Source organism: Nelumbo lutea, chromosome 6 (genome assembly GCF_056320005.1).
Source record: "Nelumbo lutea isolate HS-2025 chromosome 6, American lotus-T2T, whole genome shotgun sequence".
Taxonomy (NCBI): Eukaryota; Viridiplantae; Streptophyta; class Magnoliopsida; order Proteales; family Nelumbonaceae; genus Nelumbo; species Nelumbo lutea.
Genome location: NC_142689.1, coordinates 64,166,580 through 64,192,546, shown reverse-complemented (window position 1 = coordinate 64,192,546; position 25,967 = coordinate 64,166,580). Strand labels below are relative to the sequence as shown.

At 42.0% G+C, this 25,967-nt stretch overlaps 2 protein-coding genes and 1 pseudogene across 7 annotated transcripts in view; 1 reads left to right on the top strand and 2 right to left on the bottom strand.

Annotated features, from left to right (window-relative positions):
- The first annotated feature begins 616 nt into the window (after nucleotides 1-616).
- LOC148849263 (tubulin alpha chain) lies at nucleotides 617-3,759 on the top strand. The gene is made up of 4 exons (XM_088948428.1): nucleotides 617-819; nucleotides 2,120-2,354; nucleotides 2,439-2,809; nucleotides 2,924-3,759. Exons 1-4 carry the CDS (start codon nucleotides 727-729, stop codon nucleotides 3,575-3,577), a joined length of 1,353 nt encoding a protein of 450 aa, XP_088804554.1. The 5' UTR covers nucleotides 617-726; the 3' UTR covers nucleotides 3,578-3,759.
- A 581-nt stretch (nucleotides 3,760-4,340) lies between these two features.
- On the bottom strand, nucleotides 4,341-5,648 carry LOC148849262 (uncharacterized; annotated as a pseudogene).
- A 547-nt stretch (nucleotides 5,649-6,195) lies between these two features.
- The window catches only part of LOC148849261 (xylulose kinase 2-like), a 30,212-nt gene continuing 10,440 nt past the window's right edge, over nucleotides 6,196-25,967 (bottom strand). For 3 of the 6 annotated variants that reach the window (XM_088948425.1, XM_088948421.1, XM_088948427.1), the window contains 8 exons: nucleotides 20,472-20,527; nucleotides 20,005-20,125; nucleotides 19,840-19,914; nucleotides 18,860-18,913; nucleotides 18,361-18,455; nucleotides 18,103-18,277; nucleotides 6,422-6,650; nucleotides 6,196-6,261 (listed from right to left, as the gene is read on the bottom strand). In XM_088948425.1, coding sequence (XP_088804551.1) covers nucleotides 6,252-6,261; nucleotides 6,422-6,650; nucleotides 18,103-18,277; nucleotides 18,361-18,455; nucleotides 18,860-18,913; nucleotides 19,840-19,914; nucleotides 20,005-20,125; nucleotides 20,472-20,527 — 815 coding nt within the window. In that variant the 3' untranslated portion in view covers nucleotides 6,196-6,251. Of the gene's footprint in view, nucleotides 6,651-18,102; nucleotides 18,278-18,360; nucleotides 18,456-18,859; nucleotides 18,914-19,839; nucleotides 19,915-20,004; nucleotides 20,126-20,471; nucleotides 20,528-25,967 lie in introns of all 6 variants that reach the window. The other 3 variants (XM_088948426.1, XM_088948422.1, XM_088948424.1) reach the window with 2 other exon arrangements.

Genomic DNA, 25,967 nt, shown 5'->3' with positions numbered 1-25,967 from the left:
GGATACTATTCCAACGGTCTAGATCTCTCTAGAATGATATATTTGTTTGCAGTTCCGCACATATTCGTAACGTCAAATACAGGGAAGTAAACCTTGAAAAGAGATTTTCAAAAGAAAAAAAAACCTTGAAAAGAGAGGGTTTTAAAGAAATAAAAAATAAAAAATAGAAAATAAAAAAAAAATTCTTGAAAAGATAGAGAGTGTGATAGCCGTTGGGGTTATCAAGCGGCAGAAATGCCAGAAAATATATTTGAAATTTATATGACTAAATGACACGTGTACCCCTAAACTAATAATTATTTCAGTTTGATTGAATTCGGATCACTCCGAACACAGGTCCAATAACCGGTCCTGACATCACTACATTGTGTAGGGACCAATAAATTTCTGTTGGGATGGGACATGAGACACTGTATAGGAACCAAATCCGGACTCGGGTGTATTCGTGGTAATCGGGTGGTTAAAGTTGGCCAAAAAAGTTATTGGCTGGCAGTCGGCAGCTGTTCGCAGGTCGCAACCACGGTTAGCTAACTACGGTTAAGAACAAGATCTTTCTCTCGTCTTCCCTCATCTCTTACCTATAAAAGGCGAAGCGAAATCGTCTGGACTTCACACCGAAGAGCGTCTTGATAAACGCCTCTTTAGGGTTTACTGTCCTCTCATCCTCTCTTCTCTCTCTAACTCTCTCTTTTGCATTCATCTGTTTCCTCCTCCCTTCCAGTGAAAATGAGAGAGTGCATCTCGATTCACATTGGTCAGGCCGGTATTCAGGTCGGTAATGCATGCTGGGAACTTTACTGCCTCGAGCATGGCATCCAGGTACGATCTCGTAGATGTGCAAATTGTTTGGTATTTTTTCGGTTCAGTATGCTGTTCTTTCTTTTTCTGTGTGTAGCTTGTTCTTGATGTATCTGCATTTTCAAATGAATCCGTTCTTTCTGTTATCCTCGTTTGATGCTTTTTAAGATCTGGAGATTTTCTTTGTCTAATGCTTTCCTTTTAAGCTAAAGGATAGATCCACCTCCAAAAAGACCGATATGCCGTTCTCATTGTGTTTTTAACTTTAGTATTGTTAGATCTATGATACATTCATCTATATACTTAAGATCTCTGCGGAATTTTGGTTTTTATGTAATTTTTCATTTGATCTTGCTCAGTCCCTGTGAATGTTGTGAATTCTTAGTTAGCTCTATATTTTGCTTTTCACGCTGATCTATATCTAGTTACTTTCCTCAGTAGGAGCATAGATCTGCGGTGGAATGTTGGTCTTTCTTTGCCGATCTACGGTTGGGTGTTAGATCTGTTCAAATTCCCATTACTCAGCCTCTCCCTGTTCCCTAGCAGATCCGTTGTTTTGCCTATTCAATATTGTGGATTTTCACTTTTTGTGCAGCTCGTCTCGCTGGGTCATTTCATTTCCTCTGCCATTGTTTCTCTTTTTCTTTGAAGTTAGGTAGATCGACAGCATTTTATCCTTCTTGCGTGCTTTATCGTAATTATTTACCAAGAATTTTTCTCTGTTCTACTAGTCTTAGTTAGCTCTATATTTTGCTTTTCACGCTGATCTAGATCTAGTTGCTTTCCTCAGTAGGAGCATAGATCTGCGGTGGAATGTTGGATCTTTCATTGCCGATCTACGGTTGATTGTTAGATCTGTTCAAACTTTCTTTACTTTGTTATTGTTTCCCATTACTCAGCCTCTCCCTGTTCCCTAGCAGATTTGTTGTTTTGCCTATTCATTATTGTGGATTTTCACTTTTTGTGCAGCTTGTCTCGTTGGGTCATTTCATTTCCTCTGCCATCGTTTCTCCTTTTCTTTGAAGTTAGGTAGATCGACAGCATTTTACCCTATCGTAATTATTTACCAAGATTTTTTCTCTATTCTACTAGTTTTCCAAAATTTACCTTTGTTTTTTCGTGCTCAACTTGCTCTTGGAAGTGAAGTATGTTTAATCGATCTGAGCAGATCTGGATTCCCTTTCATGTTTTCCTTTTTATTTTGTTGGCTTTTCAAATTGAGAGGTTTTGTTCTTCCACCTATTTGGATAATTTCTTATGGCCATGCTTTTTATCTATTACCGTGATCATTTTCTTAATTTCTTAATGTGTCCTGCCACAGCCCGACGGTCAAATGCCAGGTGACAAGACCGTTGGTGGGGGAGATGATGCATTCAACACCTTTTTCAGTGAAACTGGTGCTGGAAAGCATGTTCCTCGGGCTGTATTCGTGGATCTCGAGCCCACTGTTATTGATGAAGTGAGGACTGGAACATACCGCCAGCTCTTCCACCCTGAACAACTCATCAGCGGAAAGGAGGATGCTGCAAACAACTTTGCCCGTGGCCATTACACCAGTAAATATATCTCCTCTATTATTGTCCCATAATTGATTATTCTTATAAGAAATCGATGCTAACATTTAATATGTTGTATTTCAGTTGGCAAAGAGATTGTTGATCTCTGCTTGGATCGAATCAGAAAGCTTGCAGACAATTGCACTGGTCTCCAAGGCTTCCTTGTTTTCAATGCTGTTGGTGGAGGCACTGGATCTGGCCTTGGCTCACTTCTCCTGGAGCGTCTCTCTGTAGACTATGGAAAGAAATCTAAACTCGGTTTTACTGTTTATCCATCACCCCAGGTCTCAACTTCTGTTGTAGAGCCTTACAACAGTGTCCTCTCTACTCACTCCCTACTTGAGCACACTGATGTTGCTGTGCTACTTGACAACGAGGCTATTTATGATATTTGCAGGCGCTCTCTTGACATCGAGCGCCCCACTTACACCAACCTCAACCGCCTTGTTTCTCAGGTAATTGGCCTCCTTGTAGGTCAGAATGTATTCTTCTGTTACGAATGTAATGTTCAGAACTTGGCATAAGACCGTCCTTCAACTTGTTTCTGAATGTTTTCATTTGCGATTCAGGTAATTTCATCCCTGACTGCATCCCTGAGGTTTGATGGTGCGTTGAATGTCGATGTGACCGAGTTCCAGACCAACCTAGTCCCCTACCCTAGGATTCATTTCATGCTTTCATCTTATGCACCTGTTATCTCTGCTGAGAAGGCCTACCATGAGCAGCTCTCGGTGGCAGAGATCACCAACAGTGCCTTTGAGCCATCATCTATGATGGCGAAATGTGACCCACGTCATGGAAAATACATGGCTTGCTGTCTGATGTACCGTGGTGATGTTGTCCCCAAGGATGTCAATGCTGCTGTTGCTACCATCAAGACCAAGAGAACCATCCAGTTTGTGGACTGGTGCCCTACTGGATTTAAATGTGGTATCAACTACCAGCCGCCCACTGTTGTTCCCGGGGGCGACTTGGCCAAGGTGCAGAGAGCTGTGTGCATGATCTCCAACTCAACCAGTGTTGCAGAGGTCTTCTCCCGAATTGACCACAAATTTGATCTCATGTATGCTAAGCGTGCCTTTGTTCACTGGTATGTTGGCGAGGGCATGGAAGAGGGAGAGTTCTCTGAAGCTCGTGAGGATCTTGCTGCCCTTGAGAAGGATTATGAAGAAGTTGGTGCTGAATCCGCGGAGGGAGAGGATGGTGATGGAGATGAGTACTGAGTGGGTTTGCTTCCGCTTTTATGTGTGTTTCAGTCTGCCTGAAGTGTGTTCGTCATTTCTATCAATGCCTGTTCTATGAACTGTTTTTTAGCAAAGTTGGATACTGTACAAGTCTGGATTAATATTCTGTTCTGAAAGAATGTAATGCTTCTAGTTTTAATGCTTTTTGGTAAGTTTTGCTAGCTATTGATTCTACGCTTCCTTGGGAAGCCTAATTATTAGGTCTGGCCCCTCTTGATATCTATTCCCAAATTTCAAATTAAAATCTGAAACCGGGTTTTTTTGACTCCGGATTACGGATGATTTTCAAAAAAATACGTTTTTAGTCACCATTTTTGATAAATATTCAAATGGACTCCGATCGTTTGGAAGTGTAGATATACTTTAATTGAAGTATTAAACTGAAATCAGCTAACGAATGAAAATGCACTCCATTTATTTTTCACCTGCCCATTTTCACGGGCTATTTGGTGTGTCATACCATTTGTAAGAGTTTATCATCACCATGAAATCAGTTCGGTTCAGTTTTCATGGTATCAGAGCTCAGGGCTCTGAGTATCTGCTGATCTCGATCCTCTCTCTCTCCTTCACCATGTCGACCTCATCTCAAACCCGAATGGCGTTCACAATTTCCATCAGTTTTGAAAGGGAGAAAGCTGATGGGATATGTTTGATGGATCTTACCCTCAGCCGGATCAATTTCCGGAGCTCACTGCTTATTTCAAACTGAGTGAAATTCCATGTAGTTTTGATTAAGAGGAGCTCATCGCTGTGAGCTCCCATCTCTTTCAAACCTTGTCAAGCTCCTTCCCGCTTTTGGAGTCCCTACACTGGGGCTCACACCCCGATGGTTGGCACGAAGCATCCACAGACCGTGAAGATTTTGCAATAGCATTCCTCACAAACTTCTGAGCAGCAAGAGAGAGCGTCCTAACCGTAGGACTTGCACTCCCACCTCTAATCGGCGAAGGCAATGGTGGTTTCTGAAACATTTTCGACCTCTTTCTCTCTCAATGTTCGAGCAGCCTCCCTTGACAATGAGTGGGCCTTAACATCTCGTAAAGGTAGATTTGGGATTCTAGAATGTGGACCATCGTTACTACCCCCGATACCTACCGGTGTTTCCTCGGGTTCCAATCTCAAAGGCATCCTTTCAATCTCTCCCCATGTGATGAAAGGCGATTCATCAACACCTGGCGCAGGAGGTGTTTTAACAAATCTATATCCACTCTCAGCTTTCTTGCTTGATTCAACATAAAATCGGGACTAGGAATCCTTCTTAATTCTTCCAAATCATACTTCTTTGACTTCTCTGCTTTTCTATCTGAGAAGGGTAGAAGGACTGGGGTTGCTCCAGCAACAGGTGTATAAAGTACTTTCGGCTTAGAATCCAACACTTTGCCATGGAAACGGGTATTTGCATGATTAATTTCCTTCGTCAGGCCCTTAATCCTCTCTGCCCTCTCCGTCTCTATCAATGGAGCTTTACCCCCATCTGCTGGGTTATACATTAAGAGGTTCTTTGTACTCAGAGGTTGATCAAATGTCCCATAGCCATCAGTAATCCGATCCTTCTTCTCAGTTTCCAGCGTTTTAAGTTGTTCCTTCTCTCCTTTGGTCAAATACCCAAACCTCTCTTTCCTCTTTCAGTTAACCTTATCTATTATCTTCGAGAAACTATCATCGTCTTCACTCGTATAGCGCCGGAAAAATTCATCCAGCGTCAATGAAACATCAACCGAATCATCACTAGATTTCGCCTACGGCGATTGGCAAATCTCTCGGCAATTTAGTAGGGGTCTTATCGAATTCAAACGGAGTCGACGTGAAAAGAAATTCGATCTGGGTGTTCGCAAATTGGTAAGAGGATCTCACTGCCGTATTCCTCCCGGGAGGAGCTCACCAACGGGAGGAACACGGTAGAGCGAGAAAGAAGAGCTCACCGCCTATGTGGTTTTTTTGCCCTTTTGTTTTTTTTTTGTACGCCATTACAATTTACAAATGTATTGCAGCTTGCAGGCACACCATACTTCTATAATGGCGCTAGAGCTACTTGAAATGACAGACCCATGAAATAAAAAAAAGGGAATCCTCTGGTTAGCGATAGAACTTGTGTTTCCGCTTGCAAACTATACACTACAGTTAAGCCGCTATCTTTCTCTGTGTCTTTGTTCGTTGCCACAATGGTTGCAATTTTTATTTGAGCATCAGAACTCTGTTTGAACTGCGGATTTATAATCTAATGACCTTTTGGCCATGTCTACCTTTCAATTTCTGAAAGTAGTATAAAGGAAGGAGTTCTCCTTTGTTTCGTTTAAATTTTCTGGGTTTCTTAGAGAACAACCACCATTTAAATTTGCCTCAGCACTACGGTGGCGCCGGTGGGCTCGTCAATTCCAACTTCAGTTGTTGCTTTAACAACAGGAACTGCAACCAAAAGTTACAGTGCTTCACAACCCTCTGTGGAGAAAATCTAATTTTGTGAAGAAACATTAACAGCTGACGAGAATTTGCAAAAGGAAGCAAGCTTTCAGATTCGAATTTCACCGAAGCAGATGGGCCCTCTTTGACGTTGTACACACTGCACAGGAAAGTTCATCCAATCCGAACACACAAAATTACTCAACAAAGCTTTAATCCAACTTTATGTGTTCAGTCTTGCCATTCGACTTTATCAAGGGAACCTGGATGTAAAAAATAAATTGCAATATAAATAAAAGAGCCCAATTCATTCAAATACCTATAAAATTGTTTTTATGGTTTTATGATTAGTAAAAGAATTAGTTGTAGTTTCTCTGTGTTATCCTTAATTTATGGGTAACTGCACCATGCTGTGTATTCTACCAGCGCCCCAATTTCTGAACAAGGTTGTCCTCAATCTTCATTCTCCTTCTCAGCAAATAAGTGTATCTGGAGTAGAGTTTAGGGTCTCCAGATGCCATTGAAAGCTTGCAATTGAGAGATGTTGTTTCCAACTTCTCTTTGTACATGGATGAGATGGGCACAAAGCAGCTCTTGTTGTTGCAAAGCCAACCATGTGCTGCTCTCAACGCAGCACCCAAGGAAGCAGAATCTGTCAAAAGGGAAATATAAAAATTAAGGTGGCTCCAACACTCATGAAACAGAAGAAAAGATTTCAAAGGAATAAATACAACCATGTCATTCTTCACAAGGGCTTAATGTGCATTTTCGTCTATCGAGGCAGGTGGAGTATGAGTAATCTGTGTTTGAACTCACAATTTCATGGTTGTTATCGAGAGCATCATCATCTAGTTGAGGCTACAGGACGAAGATGATAAACCACCTCAAATAGTTATAATTGATGGATCATTGAAAATAAGCACTAAACAATGGAGATTTCTCCCTTCAAATCTAAGGTATCATATTGCAAGTTCTAAAGGAGCCATCCACAGGGAATAAGGACCATGTTAAAGTCTGGGACTCTTAAATTGCAGTGGTGGGAGTCATTTTGAAGCTGACACAAGGTATGATCTGAGTAAGCCTGGTATTTCTAAATTCCTTCTGAGACAACATAATGCAATGATCAATATTGATCAAGTAGGACTCTGATAAAAAAAAAATATTGATCCAGTAGGACTGACATTTCAAACCTTGGGTACTTAGACCCAGGAAATCCCATCAAGGTCTTTGATGTATGGTTCTTTGTACCAGTTAAAGGATAGAGTGGCAAACAATTCAAATAATGTGTTTTAGTGTTAGACCAGGACTGACCTCATTAAAGCAGAAGAAACTTGTCAAAATGCAAATGCAAAATTCTGGCTGATGTAGTTCCGTTTTCGGTGTTTAAGTGAACAATTACAAGGGGTCAATGCAAATATTGACATGGCCAATCATTGATTTGGTCATTCCCTTCTATTAAGGTTGAAATCAGAACATATTGAATTTGTTTGAACCAACGTTTAAAATGTGGAGGCATGACACAAGGCGTTCCACTACCTAGAGGCATGAGGTGTAGTTTAGAATGTAAGAGGCGTAAGCCTCCTTAAGAGGAGGGCAGTGAGGAGGAAGAAGAGGAAGGGGAGATCTCATTTTTTTTTTAATAAAAATCTTTTATATTAAGAAGTGATGCATAGCACTAGTTAAAAACAAATTGGGCTGCATTAAAAAGGGGGTGGGGGGTTTGGGGAGCGAGTCAAAGGGGCCGGGGGCAGACCACTTTCTTTCCTCTTATCTTTTCTTCCCTTCCCTTTCCTTCTCTCTCTTTTTTCTTCTCTTTCTTTCTTTTTCTTTCCCTTCCCTTTCTTTTCCTTTTCCTATTTTTTTTCTTTTTTTTTCTTTTTATATGATTGTGTGCATGAGGCGTACTGTTGAGGGCCCGGGAATAGGATCTCGTAACGGGTCGGTCCACGGGGAAAACCTCCTGTTTTCCCTTGTTCCTTCCTGCTCGTGATGAACCTATCTTGGCACCTTCGGTGATTTGTCCAAGAGATCACCAACTCTCCTAACTCACTCTTGACTGAATAATTTGATATTTCATTCAATAATGGGGTCTCCTTAAATAGGAGATTACAAGAGTCCTAATCAAAGGGAGTCTCCTTGCTGAATAGGGAGACTTCCAGTTTTATCTTGCTAAGGATAAGATAAGCTAATCCTAATTTGATAAACTACTAACAAGATAAGATAAGCTAAGCTAATCCTAATCTGATAAGCTATTAACAAGATAAGATAAGAGATAAGAACAATAAGATAAGAACAAGCAAAAAGAGTTAATCTAATCTAGATAAGGTTGCTGTTGCCGAACTGGGTAGGATGAGCATCACTGAATCCTTGCTGCTGCTGGCGGTGGGCCCGGGGCCTGTTGCTGCCGGCGGCGATGGTACGTCTTCCCGAGGAAGGCGTCCATAACATTACTCCCCTCCTGGACTACGAGCTTGTCCTCAAGCTCGAAAGCTGGATATGTGGCTTGGAACTTTGCCAATGGGATCCATGTGGCTTCTGTTGGTGGTAGATCACACCATTCCACCAAGACTTCAAGGATTCCACGATTAAAACGAGAGCGGGTGACAGTTTTAGGCTGGGGAACCAGTTTGCCATCTTTCAAGGGTGGCAGGGAGGGAACTTGGTCCGTGGGAACACCCGTAAATGGTTTTAGCAAGGAGATGTGGAAGACATCATGAATTCGGCTAGTCTCTGGCAATTCCAACTGGTAGGCCACACTGCCAATCCGTCGCAAAACCTTGTAGGGCCCATAGTACTTAGGGGCCAGCTTCGGGGCAGCCTTGTGGCGCAAGGAGCGCTGCCGGTAGGGCTGGAGCTTCAACCAAACAAATTGTCCTGGATTGAACGACAGTTCCCGGTGGTGCTTATCATAGTGGAGCTTCATGCGGAGCTGGGACTGCTGTAAGCGAATGCGGACGTCGGCGAGGAGGGCGTCGCGGTCCTGTAAGGAGTGATCGATTGCGTCCAAGCAAGTAGATCCAGGCTCGTAGGACAGCAAGCGGGGAGGATCCCTGCCGTAAACGACGCGAAAGGGAGTCATGCCGAGGGAGGAACGGTAGGCTGTGTTGTAGCAGTACTCGGCCCAAGGAAGCCATTCCAACCACCGTCGAGGTTGATCGCCTACGAAACAGCGGAGATACATCTCGATAGTGCGGTTAACCACTTCCGTCTGACCGTCGGTTTGTGGCCGGTAAGCTGATGAGTAGGCCAGGGTGGTGCCGTGTAGTCGAAATAACTCTTTCTAGAAGGCACTAGTGAAGACTGGGTCTCTATCGCTGACGATGGATTCCGACAACCCATGTAAGCGAAAGATGTGTAAAGAAGGCGAGGGAAACCGAAGTGGCACTGTACGGGTGTGATAGAGGAATGAAGTGCACGTATTTAGAGAAGCGGTCGACTACCACAAAGAGAACTGATTTGCCCCCTACCTTGGGAAGCCCCTCAATGAAGTCCATGGAGATGTCGGCCCAGATCTGCGATGGGATGGAAAGGGGCTGAAGGAGGCCTGCCGGGTGTAGGTTTTCCCATTTGTGCTGTTGGCATGTGGAGCAATTCTGGACAAAATCTCGAATAGAAGTCTTCATACCTCGCCAATGGAAATCAGACCGGACGCGGTATAGTGTTTTTTGAATGCCCTCGTGGGTGGAGTTATGGATGCTGGTGATGATGGTGGGAATCAACGGGCAGTCTGCTGGAAGATGGGCTCGTCCCTTATACAGTACCAACCCGTCGTGAAGTGACCAATCGGGGTCGGCCGTGCCGGTCTGGATCTTCTGCAGTAAGAGCGACCATTCTGAGGACTGTGGTGCTGCCTTCTTAATGTCGTCAAACAGAGAGATCCGAGGTTGGGAAATGCTACATAGAACCATCACGTCTTCTTCTCGCCTAGACAAGGCATCAGCTGCGTGATTAGAGGATCCCGCCTTATATTCCACCCGGAAGTCAAACCCGAGCAGTTTACTAACCCAATGCTGCTGAGGGGAAGTGGTGAGACGCTGCTCTAACAGGTATTTGAGGCTGTAATGATCAGTTTTGACGATGAACGATCGCCCCCACAAATACGGCCTCCAGTGCTGGATGGCTCGGGCAAGGCCGATTAGTTCGCGCTCATAGGCTGGAAGCTTCAGATGCCGGTCAGCCAATCTGCGGCTGAAGAAAGCGATCGGGTGTCCTTGCTGTTGTAGTACGGCCTCGATACCCACTCCGGAAGCATTGCACTCGACTGTAAATTCGAGGGCAAAATTAGGTAATTGCAGGACAGGGGTTGAAGACAGTGCATTTCGCAGTGACAGAAAAGCTTTATCAGCTGCGTCGTCCCACCGGAAGCAGTTTCTCTTCAACAGGTTGGTTAACGGGGCTGCTAACACTCCATAGTTCTGTACAAATTTGCGGTAGTAACCCGTTAAACCGAGGAACCCGCGTAAGGCCTTGGCGGATTGAGGTTTGGGCCATTCTGTTATAGCCTGAATCTTGGAACTATCAACTGTTACACCCTGCCCATGGATGATGTGGCCGAGGTAAAGAACCTGTCGCTCCCCGAAGGAGCACTTGGACCGTTTCAAGAATAAGCTGTGTTGGCGTAGGAGTACAAAAACGGTCCTCAGATGGTGGACATGCTCTACCCATGATTTGCTGTAACTAGAAGTTCAGGACTGTTATCAGTCTTGAACCCTAATGAATCTCAGGATCGAAGATAAGCAGAAAGAAAGAGGAGAGAAGAGAAAGAGGGAGAAGAAGTAGTAGAACACAAGGGTTGAAAGGAGGAGCAGAAGCATCATATTCTGCCGCCGCCACTTTAATTAATATTTATAGGTTATGCTCATTACATGGAAAGGACAGATCTGCCCTTAGTCTTTACATAACAAATAGAGTAAAACAAAGACTGAAATAAATAACAACTGAAACAACTAAATGACCAATAGCTAACCCTAGGCAGACTAGAATATCTTCTACCCTACGAACACAGTGGGACCGTAGCTATGGGGCCCACTTCAGTGTTCTCTACACTCCCCCTCAAGTTGGGAATAAATGTTTATCATTCCCAACTTGGATAGATCTGCCTCTAGCTTCTTCCGTGATACAGCTTTAGTGAGGATATCTGCTAGTTGCATATTGGAGGTGATGTATGGGAGACATACTTCTTGTGATGAGACCCTCTCTCGTACAAAGTGTCGATCAACTTCAATATGTTTAGTCCTGTCATGCTGCATTGGGTTGTGTGCTATATTAATAGCCACTTGATTATCATAATACAGCATCAGGGGCTTCTCATACTCAACGCCCAACTCCTTAAGTAGTGATCTCAGCCAAAGAATTTCAGCCACTCCATTAGCCATTGACCTATACTCAGCTTCAGCACTGGATCGAGAGACAACACTTTGTTTCTTACTCCGCCAAGAAACCAAGTTACCTCCCACAAGAGCACAATATCCAGAGGTAGACCTTCTGTCATCAACACTCCCAGCCCAATCGGCATCTGTATAGACTTCCACCTTCATGTGGTCATTGTTCTTGAGCAATATACCTCTACCCGGTCATCTCTTCAAATATGCTAGTATTCTTTCTGCTGCTAGAAGGTGTGTGGTTCTAGGAGAATGCATGTACTGACTGATAACACTAACGGCATAACTAATGTCTGGTCGGGTAAGGCATAGATATAGGAGTTTTCCCACTAACCGCTGGAACATAACTTTGTCTTCAAGCAGCTCCCCACTCTCTGCATTAATCCTGTGGTTCTGTTCAATAGGTGTATCTGTAGGTTTGACACCTAGCTTTCCAGTTTCGGCCAAGAGATCTAACACATATTTCCTCTGAGAGACAAAGATCCCCTGCTTAGATCTAGCAACCTCAATACCCAAAAAATACCGTAGTGTACCCAGATCTTTCACCTCAAACTCTTGATGAAGAAACTGTTTGAGGGATCATCAACATAAACTGCAAGTAGTGTCAGTGACGACTCCACCCTCTTGATGAATAATGTATGATCTGACTAGGCCTGTATATAACCGAACTTCCCAAGGGCTAGTCTGAATCTGTCGAACCAAGCTCTAGGTGACTGCTTCAAACCATACAAAGCCTTATTGAGCCGACAAACTTTCTTACCTGCCTCTGTATCATAGAATCCAGGAGGCAACTGCATGTAGACCTCTTCCTGCAAGTCCCCGTTCAGGAAAGCATTCTTAACATCCATTTGGTACAAAGGCCAAGTGTAGCTTGCTGCAAGAGATAATAGAACCCGAATGGTGGTCATCTTGGCTACCGGAGCAAATGTCTCCAAGTAATCTATACCATAAGTTTGAGTGAACCCCTTTGCAACTAGCCGAGCTTTGTACCTCTCAATGGAACCATCCGCATTATGCTTCACAGTAAATACCCACCTGCATCCAACTGGTTTCTTTCCTTTGGGCAAGTCAACTAGCTCCCGGGTATTATTTTTCAACAGGGCATCCATTTCAACTTGCATTGCACCTCTCCACTCCGGGACTGATAGGGCTTCTTGCACTGTTCTCGGAATAGGGACATCAGCAACAGAGGTGAGATAGGACCTATAGGAGGGAGATAGGCGATCATATGACAAAAACTGGGAGATGCAGTGGGCTGTAGATGTGGTGCAATGCCGTTTTCCTTTATGGAGGGCAATGGGAAGGTCAAGGTCATCTGCAGAGGGTGAGGTAGCAACAATGGAAGGAGTCTCTGTGGGCCCTGGGACTGTAATATCTAGACTTGGAGTCGCAGAAGAGATTGTAGCTGGCTGGGATTGTTGATGAGCAGGATCAATCTGCCTGCATCGCCTATGATAGACTCTCAACTCCCGATCCCTTTGGCCGCCCTCGCTACTACAACCCTCATCATCAACTGGAATAGGTAAGGGAACAGCCCCAAAGGTATTAACCCTGTCCTCACTGCACTCCTCCCCCTGAAGAAAAAGACCCAAATCTCCACGCTCACTACTCTCCCCCTGAGGAGAGACCCGAGAGTAGTAGGGTGTCTCCTCAAAGAAAGTGACATCCATGGATACAAACTTCTTCCCTGAGACAGGATCGTAACAACAATAACCCTTTTGAATTTGTGCATAACCAAGAAAGATGCATTTGGAGGCCTTGGGTTGAAACTTGGAGTGATTTAGACCAAGAAGCTGAACAAAACAGGTACAGCCAAATGTCTTGAGGGGAATAGTGAACAACTCCTCATTGAAGTATTAAAGGGAAAAAGGAGGTTTCATATCAAGAACCCGAGAAGGAATCCGATTAATAAGATATACCACCGTAAGGATAGCATCACCCCAGAAGCGAATAGGGACATTGGAGGTAAACATAATACTTCTAGCCACCTCCAAGATGTGCCTATTCTTCCTCTCTGCAACCCCATTCTGCTGAGGTGTATGAGGACACGTGCTCTGGTGGATAACCCCATGATTAAGGAGGTACGATGCCAATGGCTTAGCAAAGTATTCCTTTGCATTATCAGATCTAAGTACTTTTATCCTGGCATCAAATTGTGTTAGGATCATTTGGTGGAAGTTTTGGGTCAGGACAGGCACCTCATCTCGTGATCGCATAAGATAAACCCATGAAAAACGGGTGTGGTCATCAACAAATAGTAAAAAATACCTGTACCCCCCCCATAGAAGGAATGTGATATGGCCCCCAAACATCAGTATGCACAATATCAAAAGAACTATTACTCCTTTTATTACTCAATGAATAAGAGTTTCTACAATGTTTAGCCAACTCACAACTTTCACACTTCAACTGAGATAACTCAACAGACTCAAACAAAGTAGGAAACAGACTCTTCAAGGACCGAAAAGATAAATGACCCAACCAGTTATGCCACAACACAACCGGACTCACAACTTGAGAAACCAGTAACTTCTTATCCACTGACTCTTCCCGACGAGAACTCTCCCCGAGCAGATAGATCCCATTCGTCTCACAACCAGTCCCAATCACCTTCTTCGTCTCCATGTCCTGAAAAACACATCGGTCAGGAAAGAAAGTTACTGAGCAGTTCAAATGTTTGGTAATGCTACTGACGGAAAGGAGGTTAGTATCCAGTTTAGGAACATGCAAGACAGAGGACAAGGATATAGTATCTAACAGTTTGATGTCACCCTTGCCAGAAATAGGGACAAGAGAGCCATCAGCTATAGATACTTTATCCCTACCAGAAGATAAGTGATAAGTAGTAAACAGAGAGGGCAAGCTGGTCATATGGTCAGATGCACCTGAATCTATTACCCAACACGGTTCAGTAGTACTTGGAGCGGAGGCATGGTAGGCTGAGGCTCGAGTACTTGAGTGTGCAAAGGCCGATGTAGCTGGAGCTGATGATGACTGCGGTAACTGAGCTGAACTGCCAACTTCCTTTTCCAATTGTATTAGAGCTGCCCGAACTGCAGCTAAGGTCTCTAATGGTGTGCCTCTCGTGCCAGATGAGGATGCTGAATCAATAGTCGTAGCCACATGAGCATTACTCCTTTTATTTCTCAACTTTGCCGGGACCAAATGTGGATGCAGCTTCCAACATGTTTCTTTTGTGTGTTTAGGTTTCTTGCAATGCTCACACACCACATCCCTTTTATCTTCCTTCTTTCTGTCCCTCTCTGAATCACCCTCTGTTTTGGGTTTGACAGCTACCAAGGCAGGTGTAAGCGGCTGAGGTTGCATCATGACTTTCCTCCTGGTCTCTTCACTGTGCACTAAGGAGTATGCCTGAGAGAGGGTCACACTATCTCTGGTCAAGATCTGTTGCCTCACAATATCATATTCTAAATTCAGTCCTGCCAGAAACTCAAACACTCTGTTTGTCTCAATGTGCTTTCTATGCATCTGAGCATCTTTGGGACTCTCCCACTCAAGAGTCTCTAAGTGATCAATCTCATGCCACGGGGACTGCAAGTTAGAGAAATAGACCGACACCGGTTTCTCTCCTTGTTTAAGGGCATTCACCTCACATTTCAACTCATATGCTCTGGCAACATTAAGGGGTTGGGAGTAAGTCTCTTTCATCACATTCCATATCTCCTTACCTGTCTTTGCCCATGAGTAATTTCGGCTGATATGGGGCTGCATTGAATTACAGAGCCATGTCATAACCAAGTAGTTTTCTTGGACCCACTTGGTATACGTAGGGTCTCCCTTGGAAGGTTCTGCTACATCTCCCAAGAGATACCCTACTTTGCCCCTTCCCCCAATAGCCATCATGGCTGATTGGGCCCATTCCAAGTAGTTTGATCCATCAAACTTTACGGTTGTAATCTGAAAACCTGTCTCAGAACCACCACCATAACTGTTGTTCCCAAAACTGCCTTCTGCCTGATTCTTAAGCTCCATTTCAGTCAAGAACCAGAAGTATCAAATATTAGGGTTACTACAGTCAAAACCAGCACTAGAAATCCCAACAACAGTCACAAAATTAGTAGAGAACCAATCTGTACTCATGATAGATGTGCATGAAATATATATAAGACTGATCTGAAATCAATAACCACACACAACAGCAACAGTCCGAACTGTTTTCACCCCTTCAAAAGTGTTTGAAACCCCAAAAAAAGATTGAAACACAGTTTGAAGGGCAATCTGATATGTTGAAGCAAATTCGAGGTTTTAATCAGTCCTAAGAGCCTTACGGATAAGGTTTGTATTAGGGTTAATATGAAACCCTAAAACTGATCAATGTTGAGGAGAATTCTGGGGTTTGCCGCAGGAATAAGATCACAAGTTCCGACCTAATACTAGGGTTTGTCGTAGGGATAGGACAAAACCCTAGAGAAACCCTAGAGAATAGAGAGATAAAACCCTAGAGTAGTTCGGCCACCCTTACTGGATAGGTCCAACCTATCTTTTCTGATGTTACTTCTCTCAGAAAGTAAAAAACTTACAGTAGAATGCAGTTCGCTGCCTACCAAGGTTACCCGAACCCTAGCCTTCTCTGATTCTTCCTGATCACCAACTTGCTACAACTGTGATACTTCTTCAAACAGCTGCTAATCCTCTGGAGATCTCCAAGAACCAGTCAACGAACTCTGCTTTCTCAGTCTTCCAGCCTTAGATGGTTCTCATGTGGTCGGCTGGACTAGGCTCACATGAGAGAACTTAGCTCTGATACCAACTAGAAGTTCAGGACTGTTATCAGTCTTGAACCCTAATGAATCTCAGGATCGAAGATAAGCAGAAAGAAAGAGGAGAGAAGAGAAAGAGGGAGAAGAAGTAGTAGAACACAAGGGTTGAAAGGAGGAGCAGAAGCATCATATTCTGCCGCCGCCACTTTAATTAATATTTATAGGTTATGCTCATTACATGGAAAGGACAGATCTGCCCTTAGTCTTTACATAACAAATAGAGTAAAACAAGGACTGAAATAAATAACAACTGAAACAACTAAATGACCAATAGCTAACCCTAGGCAGACTAGAATATCTTCTACCCTACGAACACAGTGGGACCGTAGCTGTGGGGCCCACTTCAGTGTTCTCTACACTGTAAACGAGGATATCATCAAAGAAAACTAAAACAAATTTGTGCAGATGGGGCTGGAATACCTCGTTCATTAGTGATTGAAATGTAGATGGTGCATTGGAGAGTCCGAATGGCATGACTAAAAATTCGAAGTGGCCATGGTGGGTGCGAAAAGCAGTCTTCTTCACGTCACCGGGAGCCATGCGAACTTGGAAATATCCGGACCTGAGGTCCAACTTAGAGAAATATTGGGCACCATGCAACTCGTCCAGCAGTTCGTCAACAACAGGAATAGGGAACTTATCTTTGATCGTCCGGTCATTGAGTTCTCTATAGTCAACACAGAACCTCCACGTTCCATCCTGCTTCGCCACCAACAGAACCGGTGAAGAGAAGGGGGAGTGACTTTTGCGTATGATCCCTTGGTTTAGCATCGCTGTACATTGTTTTTCTATCTCATCCTTCTATAAGTGAGGGTAGCGATAAGGTCTGACAACGACTGGTGCTGAACCCGCCACCAAAGGAATACGATGGTCGCAAGCTCGGGAAGGGGGAAGGCCCTTCGGTTCCTGGAACAGATCTGAAAACTCGGCGAGAACTCCAGCCTGCTGTACTTGGGGATGATGGTTGCTCCATGGCCGACGGACTGCTGTTCGCTGGAAGACTCTGGCAGATTTGGCCGGTGGTCGTTAACTGCTGTCCCTCCGTCAGAGTTCCTTTCCCTGTTGGAAAGAAACATCTCCATTAGTCTTCGCAGTTCTCGCACTTCACCTTTGATCTCACGAACTTCGGAGCTGGTCTCCACGAGTTGGTGCTCGAGGTCGTGGACCCTGGAAGGTAGCTGCTCTAGATCTCCCATGACGCCTTGCTCTGATACCAAGTTGTTGAGGGCCCGGGAATAAGATCTCGTCACGGGTCGGTCCACGGGGAAAACCTCCTGTTTTCCCTTGTTCCTTCCTGCTCGTGATGAACCTATCTTGGCACCTTCGGTGATTTGTCCAAGAGATCACCAACTCTCCCAACTCACTCTTGACTAAATAATTTGATATCTCATTCAATAATGGGGTCTCCTTAAATAGGAGATTACAAGAGTCCTAATCAAAGGGAGTCTCCTTGCTGAATAGGGAGACTTCCAGTTTTATCTTGCTAAGGATAAGATAAGCTAATCCTAATATGATAAGCTACTAACAAGATAAGATAAGCTAAGCTAATCCTAATCTGATAAGCTATTAACAAGATAAGATAAGAGATAAGAACAATAAGATAAGAACAAACAAAATGAGCTAATCTAATCTAGATAAGGCTGCTGTTGCCAAACTGGGTAGGATGAGCATCACCGAATCCTTGCTGTTGCCGGCGGCGATGGTACGTCTTCCCGAGGAAGGCGTCCATAACACGTACCCCTCTAGCACACCTCATGAAAAAAGTGCATGAAGTGTACGCCTCAGAGGTGTCAGTGCCTTTGGCATACACCTCAGGACGTTTTGGGAGAGCCTCGCCTGGAGGCGCGCCTCCAAGCTTATGCCTCCCATGCCTTTAAAACGCTGGCTTAAGTACATTGTAGACAAACGGGAAATGCCACGTTATAATCTTACAGCTGCTTACCTGGCCTTTGGACTGTATAGACATCACAGCCAAAAATGGAAGCTATTGATTTAAGAATGTTCTCATTTGCTGATGCCCCACCAGTTGCTATTATCCGTCTTGGAGGAGATGGCATCCCAAATCTTTCAGAATGAGCTCGCATTGAGAGAAACTGACCTTCAATTACTGCTCGTACCTGAAATTGGATATGAAGAATTAGCCTAAATAAAGGCTCATTCATTGACAATTTGAAGCAGCAAGCAATCCACGATTACCAACCTCTGAAGGAGCATCAAATTCCTCCACTGCATGTTCTTTCAACCCGTCCATTGCATCATCCGTGAAGTTTCCAAGAATAAAACGATGGAAACCAACTAAATGCAGATACAAGATTAGAAATTGTATGGGTTCTTGCAGTTAAAAAAGTAATTGACTACTTAACTCAGGATATCTAGCACATGTGACTTCCATATCACCCATGATATGCCACACAAGTGGTACATATGGTGGGGGTTGGTTGACATTCCATGAAGTTCAATTCTTCTCTTTTACTTTCTAAAAATAATGTGATGGACTGTCTACCGGTCAAGTCAATTGTTTCCAACTTAATCCCCAATATGAAACTATCATTAAAGTGGATGTGTACTGTGTACATCAGAGGTAGTTCACAAAAGAATTTGACATGTGATGTGCATATCTGTGTGTGTGTGTGTGTGTGTGTGTGTGTACAGATAGAGAGACACATACAAACAAATACATGTATAGGTCCATTGTTCACCTGGAAGAGGAGGAAGAATTTCATGCTCCTTGTAGTAGAATCCCAACTTTCCACCTATTACAGCAAATGGCATAACATGCTTAACAACATATATAAATAACATGTATATTAGGGGTGGAACCAAATCGAGCTTTAATTGAACAGTTCTGGCTCCAATTCAATTTGGTTCAATTTGAATTCAATGCTAATCAAGTCCAAATCTCAAAGTTCGATTAGTTTTTTTGAACTAAACAACTTATATAACATATACTGGCTGTATGGGTTGTGCTTTTTTTTGTTGGTTAAACAAGAAGTTGGTGGATGAATATGTTGGTTTGGTTATATGTTTTGGATTTTTGAACTTGGCTTGAATAGTGGGTTGCACTTTTAAGTTGGGTTTGTGTCTTTATATATTTTGTTAAAATTGTGAAGTGTTTTTAAGTTAATTTACTGAAATTTATGTTGACTGTAGCTGGTTTAAATTATAACGAGTTATCAACTTAATGTGTACTTGAAGGTGGGACAGATGTTATACAGGTTTTGTGTTTAATGTTATTGTTATTTTTCTATTCATTTCTAGTGAAAACTACTAGGGAACTTGATGTTTAGTTTCAGTTCAGTTTATGCAGTTTTTTTGTTTTGTTTTGTTGTGTGTGTGTGTGTGTGTTAGAACAATTGGTATTTTTATCGGTATTCTAGTTTATTTCAAATGTGAAAAAAGCAAGGTCGATATGCCAAATTTAGGTTTGAATCCAAGCTCGTGAGTTCGAACTTGCAAGCTTTATTATTATTTTTTGAACTTTCGAGCTAGACTTGAACTTATCAAATATTTACTCGAACCAAACTCAAATAGGAAAATAGAAGTTCAAATCGAACTTCAATTTGAATTCGAATATAGGAGTATTTTAGTCAAGCTGAGCCAAGACATGCTGAAGTTCAGATCAGCTCAGTTCGATTGCACCCTTACTGTAGATGAACTTTACAAAGGAAGACATGCATACCATTAAGAGGAGTTGTTTTCTCCAGGTACTTGTTGAATACCTCCCAAGATTGTTCTGCAAACCGGTTCCTTATGTCTATCACCATAATTGTAGTGGCATCAGGCACTGTCAATAGAGGGATCTAATAATCATTTTGCTGAAATCTTAATTAGAGGAGAGTCATACCTTCACGAGTTAGAGACCCATTCTTGTAGCACAACATTACCATGTAACCTTTTGTATCAACAGGGTTGGGGAAAACATGTCCCTCTAAACTAGGCTGGGGCTCACTGGTTATCCCAAAGACCTGAATGAATAGCATGGGTAGATAGCATTACACATCAAAGAATCACCTTGATAAAATTTAGCAGTATTTCCAGAAAGTAAATACCAAGGTTCACCATTATGTAGAATAATATGTCTTGTAAAAAGCAGTTTTACACATGCTGGGTCCACCATTCATTGTGTGGTCTCTTATACCAATATTAACCCATCTAGGAAATTCTTATTAGAATCTATATAACGATATTATATATAGAAAAGGCACAATTTTAGGTATCCTGATTGAAAATTGATGCTTATGGTCAGAAAATTCTAAAAGAAATGTTAAAACACAATTACCAGATAGTATAAGATTGTACACCTTAGCTTACCGTGTCACTGGTGCCAAGACTAATTGCTAGATCCCCAGGAGTGTTAAGGGTCAAACCTGTGAAGTTCAATGTGTGTTATATAGAGTGAGAGCAACATGAAAATGATAGGAAGAAATGATCATTAAATAATGAGGTTTCACCTACTGAAATCAAAGCTGAGGCCATATATTACTGAAATGTTGCTTGTCAAAAAACAGAGGTAAGTCTCTACCCAAGATAAAGACTATGTTTCTAAAGTAAGTAAAATTCAATTAAGTAAAAAAGAAAGATTACTTGCATATGAAAGCCTGCACAAATTATCATCCTTTTAAAGAAAGAAAAGTGGCAAACAAATTTAAAGGAGCAAGAAAGTGAAAGCTCTAGAGAGAAAAAAAAAAAAAAAGAGCTGTGTATGATTTTCATCTCATCATGTATTTACAAGCCCAGTATTGGTTTTACACTAACTTTGGAATCAAATGTAAGTCTGACTATTCAGCTCAAAATGGTACATTCGAGAGCATAAGCCTAAAAATGTACCTCAAGGTGAGGGCATGAAGCATAACTGAACATCCTCAGGTGTGACAACAAAGCTTGACATGCTAAATAGGCAAAAATATGGTTTGAGTACTTAAAACCCCTACTTGGAAGGGTTGGACTTAAGATTATGAACATGTCATGTGGATTTAAGAAGAAACATGAAAATTTGAAAAGGAAAAATGATAGGGATCGGTGGTTCAAAGTTGGTAACTGAAAGAAGGAAAAATTGCAAGAAGAAATTTTCCATCTCAGATATTTCCATGATGGAGCTCAAAAGGCGCCTAAAACATTCTATTTCTCTTTTTTAAATTGCAAGTGTTGTTTTCTCTTTCCGCAGGCGACCTCTATATCAGTTGATACTTGACTTGCCTAAAAACATTCCACAGTACCATGAAACTGTAGCCACCTATAATCTGTCAACCTGTTATCACCCCACCCACTTATATCATTCTTCAGACCCCTTACAAATTTAGTGTACCTTTCAAAAACTTATTAAGAATAGCCTATTACTGCTTATTCAATGACTGAACCATAGGTTAACAGTTAACTCCAAATTGTCTGCCTATCATATTTTCTCTAACTATTCATCCTAATAAGCTCCAAATCAGTTGGTCTTGGGAAATCATAATGGCACCCTGATATTGTAGGAGTAATGGCTATTTCCTCTGACATATTCAGGGTCTTTTACGATTACTATAAAACAAAAAGCTCCATAGAAAATATTCCAAATAATGAGAGCTTTAATGGGATTAATGAAATCTTACAAAAAATGGGATTAAATGATAACAAATTTTACCTGTGATATTTTTCAACAGAAACTGATTAAACTTCATTCATGAGATACATCAATCTTATGAATCTATTAAGCTAAACTATAATTATATATATATATATATATATATATATATTATATTTCCATAACTGTTTATTTTAACTTAATATACAAAATTCACTGCATTTAAGGTTAACAAATAAAACAAAGAGAAAATATGTGACGAGGGCTAAGTAGTTTTAAATGGATACTTGCACTTCTTTATGGTATGTTTAGTTTAATTTTAAATATGTGTTAAAGGAGTGTCTTCTGTTTGTGTGTTTGAGATATTGAAGACTATGTCTTCCTCTCATTTTGGTCACTCTAGCCCTTGGAGCATACTACCTTGTGTACGCCCACCTTCATACCTTCACATCATACTTGAACTGGAGCCGATTATATATTGAGATGGTGTTGTAATGTGTCTGTCTATCATTAGTCATAGGAATTGTGCATGCAAAAAGTTGGAATAATATAAAAATGCCTTCTTTATTTTGCTCTCTCTTTTTCCTGTTCTATTATTACATCGGTAGAACTTTGTTTGTTGTAAATTGATAGTTTCTTATAACTAGATCTACCAAAAAGAATTTTACTTTGTATAACATAAACATGATGCAGCTTGCAATTTTCTTCTCTACCTTTAACCACGTACAAAAGAAGTCAGGACTTGCAAATGCATCACTAGCAGTTTGACATTCTCATTCATTCATTAAATGGTGTTTAAGTTATAGGAGTCTTAAGTACCTACTATTTCTTAGGGAGGTGCTGTTTCTTCTCCCTTTTTGCTTGCGCCACTCTTTAATTTTAGCATGACACTAAAATTCATATCACATCCCCTTTTCACTCTTTCCATTAATACCAAAATTATCCAACTTTATGTACCACTCAAGAATTTTGGTTCCTCCAGCATTTACAGTGGTTATGCCTTATATTATAGTTCAGAAATGATGAGGAATTACTCATCCAGTTGCTAATGATTGGCACAGTAAACTCTCAAGACAAGAGTACAATGGACACTTTTAATGTTAACTTTAGCCAATAGTTTCTGTTGTCAGTTGTTTATGTATTTCAGGTTTAGTACCATAAGGGTACTGTTGTAATTTCTCCTCTGTTTATATTGTTCGACTGTACTAGTATAAATAATAAAATCATTCTTTCGCCCCCTATGTTCTGGAGGGCTTTCAGTCACTCGACTCACCTCTCTTCTCCCTTCTCCTCTCCTCTCTTCACTTGCTCTTGCTCAACATGGTATCAGAGCAAGTCGTCCAGGCCTGAAGGGTGGTGTCAGCTAACTACTATTGCATCAAGTGCTGTCTCCAATCGAACTCCTGATCTGGTGAAGTCAGTTCGACCCAGAAGTTACAGAGTTTTTTCATCTTCCAGCCCAGGAAATTGCTCCTCCTGTCTGCTCGACTGTAGAGAGACTATTGTTTGCAATTCGTAGAGGGTGTTCTGTCTTCAAAAATTGCTCATTTTTTGTTCGACTGCCTATTGTTTGAGGATTCGTAGAAGGAGCTCTGGTTTACAGTCAAGGAGTTCTGGTTTACCATAAGGGAGACTATCATTTGAAACTAAAAGAGGTACTATCATCCTTGTCTGTTTGGATGCCTATTGTTTGCTGAACTATTTGATGACTGTTCGGCTACCCTACTGTTGTCTGTTCGACTGATGAACTGTTCAGCTGCCCTACTGTTGTCTGTTCGACTGATGAACTGATGAACTGTTTGATGCCTATTGTTTGTGGACTATCATCCTTGTCTGTTCAGATGCTTATTGTTTGCTGAACTGTTTGATGACTGTTCGGCTGCCCTACTGTTAAGCGACCGTATTCCTTAACAAAGTAACTGTATTCAAACTTTTTGTTGTTGGTATTGTGGACTGTTGATGGTATGTTTTTAGCCGACTAATTGTCTGCTCAACATTAATCTTATTAATTGATTGTTCGGCTACCCTATTGATCTCCTTGACTGGTTAGCTATCAGCCCTACTAAGTAGGTCATTCAGACCTATTCTTGTACTGCAACAGTAGTGTGCAGACTTGTTTCAGTGAAACCGTAGGTCAGAAGGACCTGTTTCAGTACTGCAACAGCAGTGTTCAGTTTGTTATTTGTTCTCAGTGAAACTGTAGGTCAGAAGGACCTGTTCTTGTACTGCAACAGCAGTGCTCTTTCTTTTGTTCTCAGTGAAACCGGTGGTTAGAAGGACCTATCTCTGAAATAGTCTTGTACGGCTGTACCTTTTTTGGTTGTTGTTTCAACCTTTTATTCAGATATCATGGGTAGTGAAGATTCAGCCACATCTGGAGTTTTCTCAATGTTGAATGGAATGGTTGGGATGACCTATCCTTTCCCATGTCTGTTGTCCCTCTTGATGGTTTAAATTACCTGGAGTGGTCAAGAGGGATCAAATTATACATCACTGCAAGGGGGAAGATAGACTATATTAATGGAAGGATAAAAGAACCATCCTCCAGGAGTGCTGAATATGATAGATGGAATCAAGAGAACAATATTGTTATGTCCTGGCTCTTGGTTTCCATGCAACTTCAAATCAGGAAGAATTTCATGTGGGCTGAAACAGCGAATGAAATCTAGGAACAAGCAAAGTCTACATATTCAGAATTGCGACACTATGCCAAAATTTATCAACTGCAGGCAGCATCTTCTATTTGTAGACAGGGGGAGAGGTGTTTATCGGTCTATTACTCCGACTTAACATCTATCTGGAAGGAGTTGGATCACTACCAGAGTGTGGATTGGAAGTGTGATGAGGATGCTAAGAAGTACAAATAGCTTGTCTCCCAGCAAAGGGTGTTTGCATTCTTACATGGTCTGAATCCTATGTATGAATCTATCAGGGTTCAGATTCTCAGCTCTAAGGATCTCCCTTCTGTTCAGGAAGTCTATGTTCTTGTACAATCTGAAGAAAGCAGGAGAAATTTGATGAACAACCCTGGTGGGTATGCTGTTGTGTTAGTTGCAAAAGGAGGTGTATCTACTGTTGTGGGATCTTCTTCCCGGAAAGGAGATCTCCAGAAAAAAACAGAGGATAAGGAAAAATTGTGGTGCACTCATTGCCAGAAACCCCGACACACCAAAGATACTTGTTGGGATCTTCATGGGAAACCAAAATGGGCTCAAGATCTGACTAAGAAGCAAGGTTCAGAGGTGAATAAGAAGTATGGACAGCAAAATACAAAGAAACATCACATGTCCAACATGGCTACTCCGGAGAATCAGACCCCATTTCTACTGTGACTCAGACACATCTCACTGGACCTGACTCGAGGGAGGACATTATGAATTCCTTCCGTGACCATTTAGAGCTCTATGGTAGAGCAATTCGTCAGATGGATACTCCTCCCCCAACCTCATTTGCATCTACGTCAAGTAACCCTGCCACTGCTTTCCATGTTGCTTCTCACACCCCTGACTTTCCATGGATCATTGATTCTGGAGCATCAAAACATATGACTGGTATGTCCTCTTACTTTCAAACCTATCACCCTCTTTCTGGAAGAGACAAGGTGAGACTAGCCAATGGATCATACTCTTCCATAGCTGGTCAAGGAACTCTCTCTCTTCCTCTTGGCCTTACCCTTTCTGATGTTCTTCATGTTCCAAATTTTCCCATTAATTTGTTCTCTGTTAGTAGTGCTATTAATTCCTTGAATTGCTCAGTGACTTTTTTCCCTTCTCATTGTGTGATTCAGGATCTGACCTCAGGGAGGACGATTGGTAGGGGTTGTATGGCTGATGGACTTTACATGCTAGAGAATAAGGCTGGTCTATGAGTCAGTCCTATAGGAAAAAAGTCTATTTATGGCATTGTCGTCTTGGTTATTTGTCCTTTGAGTTTTTGAAAGTTGTATTCCCAAAACTGTTTAAGTCAATGTCTGTTTCTGATTTTTCTTGTCAAACGTGTCAGTTGAGTAAGCATTGTAGAAATCATTTTCTTCAAAGAAATAGTAAATCTGAATCTCCGTCTCACATTGTTCATTTTGATGTGTGGAGCCCTGTTACTTTACCATCTGAGAGTGGCTACAAGTATTTCATTACCCTCATTGATGATTATTCTAGATATACTTGGGTATACCCGATGCGAACCAGGGAAGAAGTACCAAAAACCATTCAAGATTTCCAGCGGATGGTCTTCACTCAATTTGAAAC